This window comes from Manihot esculenta, chromosome 18 (assembly GCF_001659605.2).
Source record: "Manihot esculenta cultivar AM560-2 chromosome 18, M.esculenta_v8, whole genome shotgun sequence".
NCBI lineage: Eukaryota > Viridiplantae > Streptophyta > Magnoliopsida > Malpighiales > Euphorbiaceae > Manihot > Manihot esculenta.
In genome coordinates, this window is record NC_035178.2 from 1,878,352 (window position 1) to 1,879,469 (window position 1,118).

Here is a 1,118-nt window from a genome sequence, read left to right on the forward strand (position 1 = left end):
CCATTGGTCTATTCCCGCAACGCACGGATCGTCATCCGCGTAGTGCTCCTCTAATTTATTGCTAGCCGTTAATTACTCGCACAATCGACGGCTCAAATTTTACATTTTAGCCTCTTCGAGGTAATACCCAACTGGAAAATCCGGCTCAAAAATTCTCAAAATTTTTGAATTCGCGCTTCTACGCACCCGCTCTTCTATAAATTAACCCCAAATCCAAATAGCCTGCATCACATTCTCCATAATCAAGCACGACCCGAAGATCAAAGCTGCTCTCATTTACCTTCTCCATTCTCCAGTAAACGAAGAGTAAATGGCTCGCACCAAGCAGACTGCTAGGAAGTCCACAGGAGGTAAGGCTCCCCGGAAGCAGCTGGCAACGAAGGCAGCTCGTAAGTCAGCACCAGCCACCGGAGGTGTGAAGAAGCCTCACCGTTTCAGGCCTGGAACTGTCGCCCTGAGAGAGATCAGGAAGTATCAGAAGAGCACCGAACTTTTGATCCGCAAGCTCCCATTCCAGAGGCTTGTGAGGGAAATTGCTCAGGATTTCAAAACGGATCTCAGGTTCCAGAGCAGTGCTGTTGCAGCTCTTCAAGAGGCAGCAGAGGCTTACCTTGTTGGGCTCTTTGAGGATACCAATCTCTGTGCTATTCACGCTAAGAGAGTGACTATTATGCCCAAAGATATTCAATTGGCCCGTAGAATTAGGGGTGAAAGGGCCTAAAATTGTTGTTTATATGTTTGGTAGATCTGTGCTTATATCTAGATTAATTTGTTTCGTGTTAGATCCGTTTATTTCTGTCTCTGGGCCTTACTATTGTCTAATCAATTTGTAATCGCTACGGAAATCTAATGGGCAAGTGGTTTTGCTAAGTTTTGTTTGCAACATGCATGTTTGCTGATTGCTTTCTGCTGTTTCATTGTCTTTGAACCGTTCTGCTTCATGTGGGGAAGTAAGCCCAAGTAATTGACTTGGGTTACCTGATTTGTCTAATGTTCCTGATTTATGTGGCGATCTGTAACTATATTATCACGCTAACTTCGCTTCTTTTCATAAAAGATATCAGTTGGACAAAAAAGAGGGGAAAAGACCAAACTAACCAATCATTTGCTTCCTCCTA

The 1,118-nt window shown here is 44.1% G+C and overlaps 1 protein-coding gene across 1 annotated transcript; it reads left to right on the top strand.

The window, feature by feature from the left end:
• Positions 1-211: 211 nt before the first annotated feature.
• Positions 212-870, top strand: LOC110606539 (histone H3.2). The gene has a single exon (XM_021745388.2). The coding sequence runs from the start codon at positions 311-313 to the stop codon at positions 719-721; it is 411 nt and encodes a 136-aa protein (XP_021601080.1). The 5' UTR covers positions 212-310; the 3' UTR covers positions 722-870.
• The last annotated feature ends 248 nt before the right edge of the window (positions 871-1,118 follow it).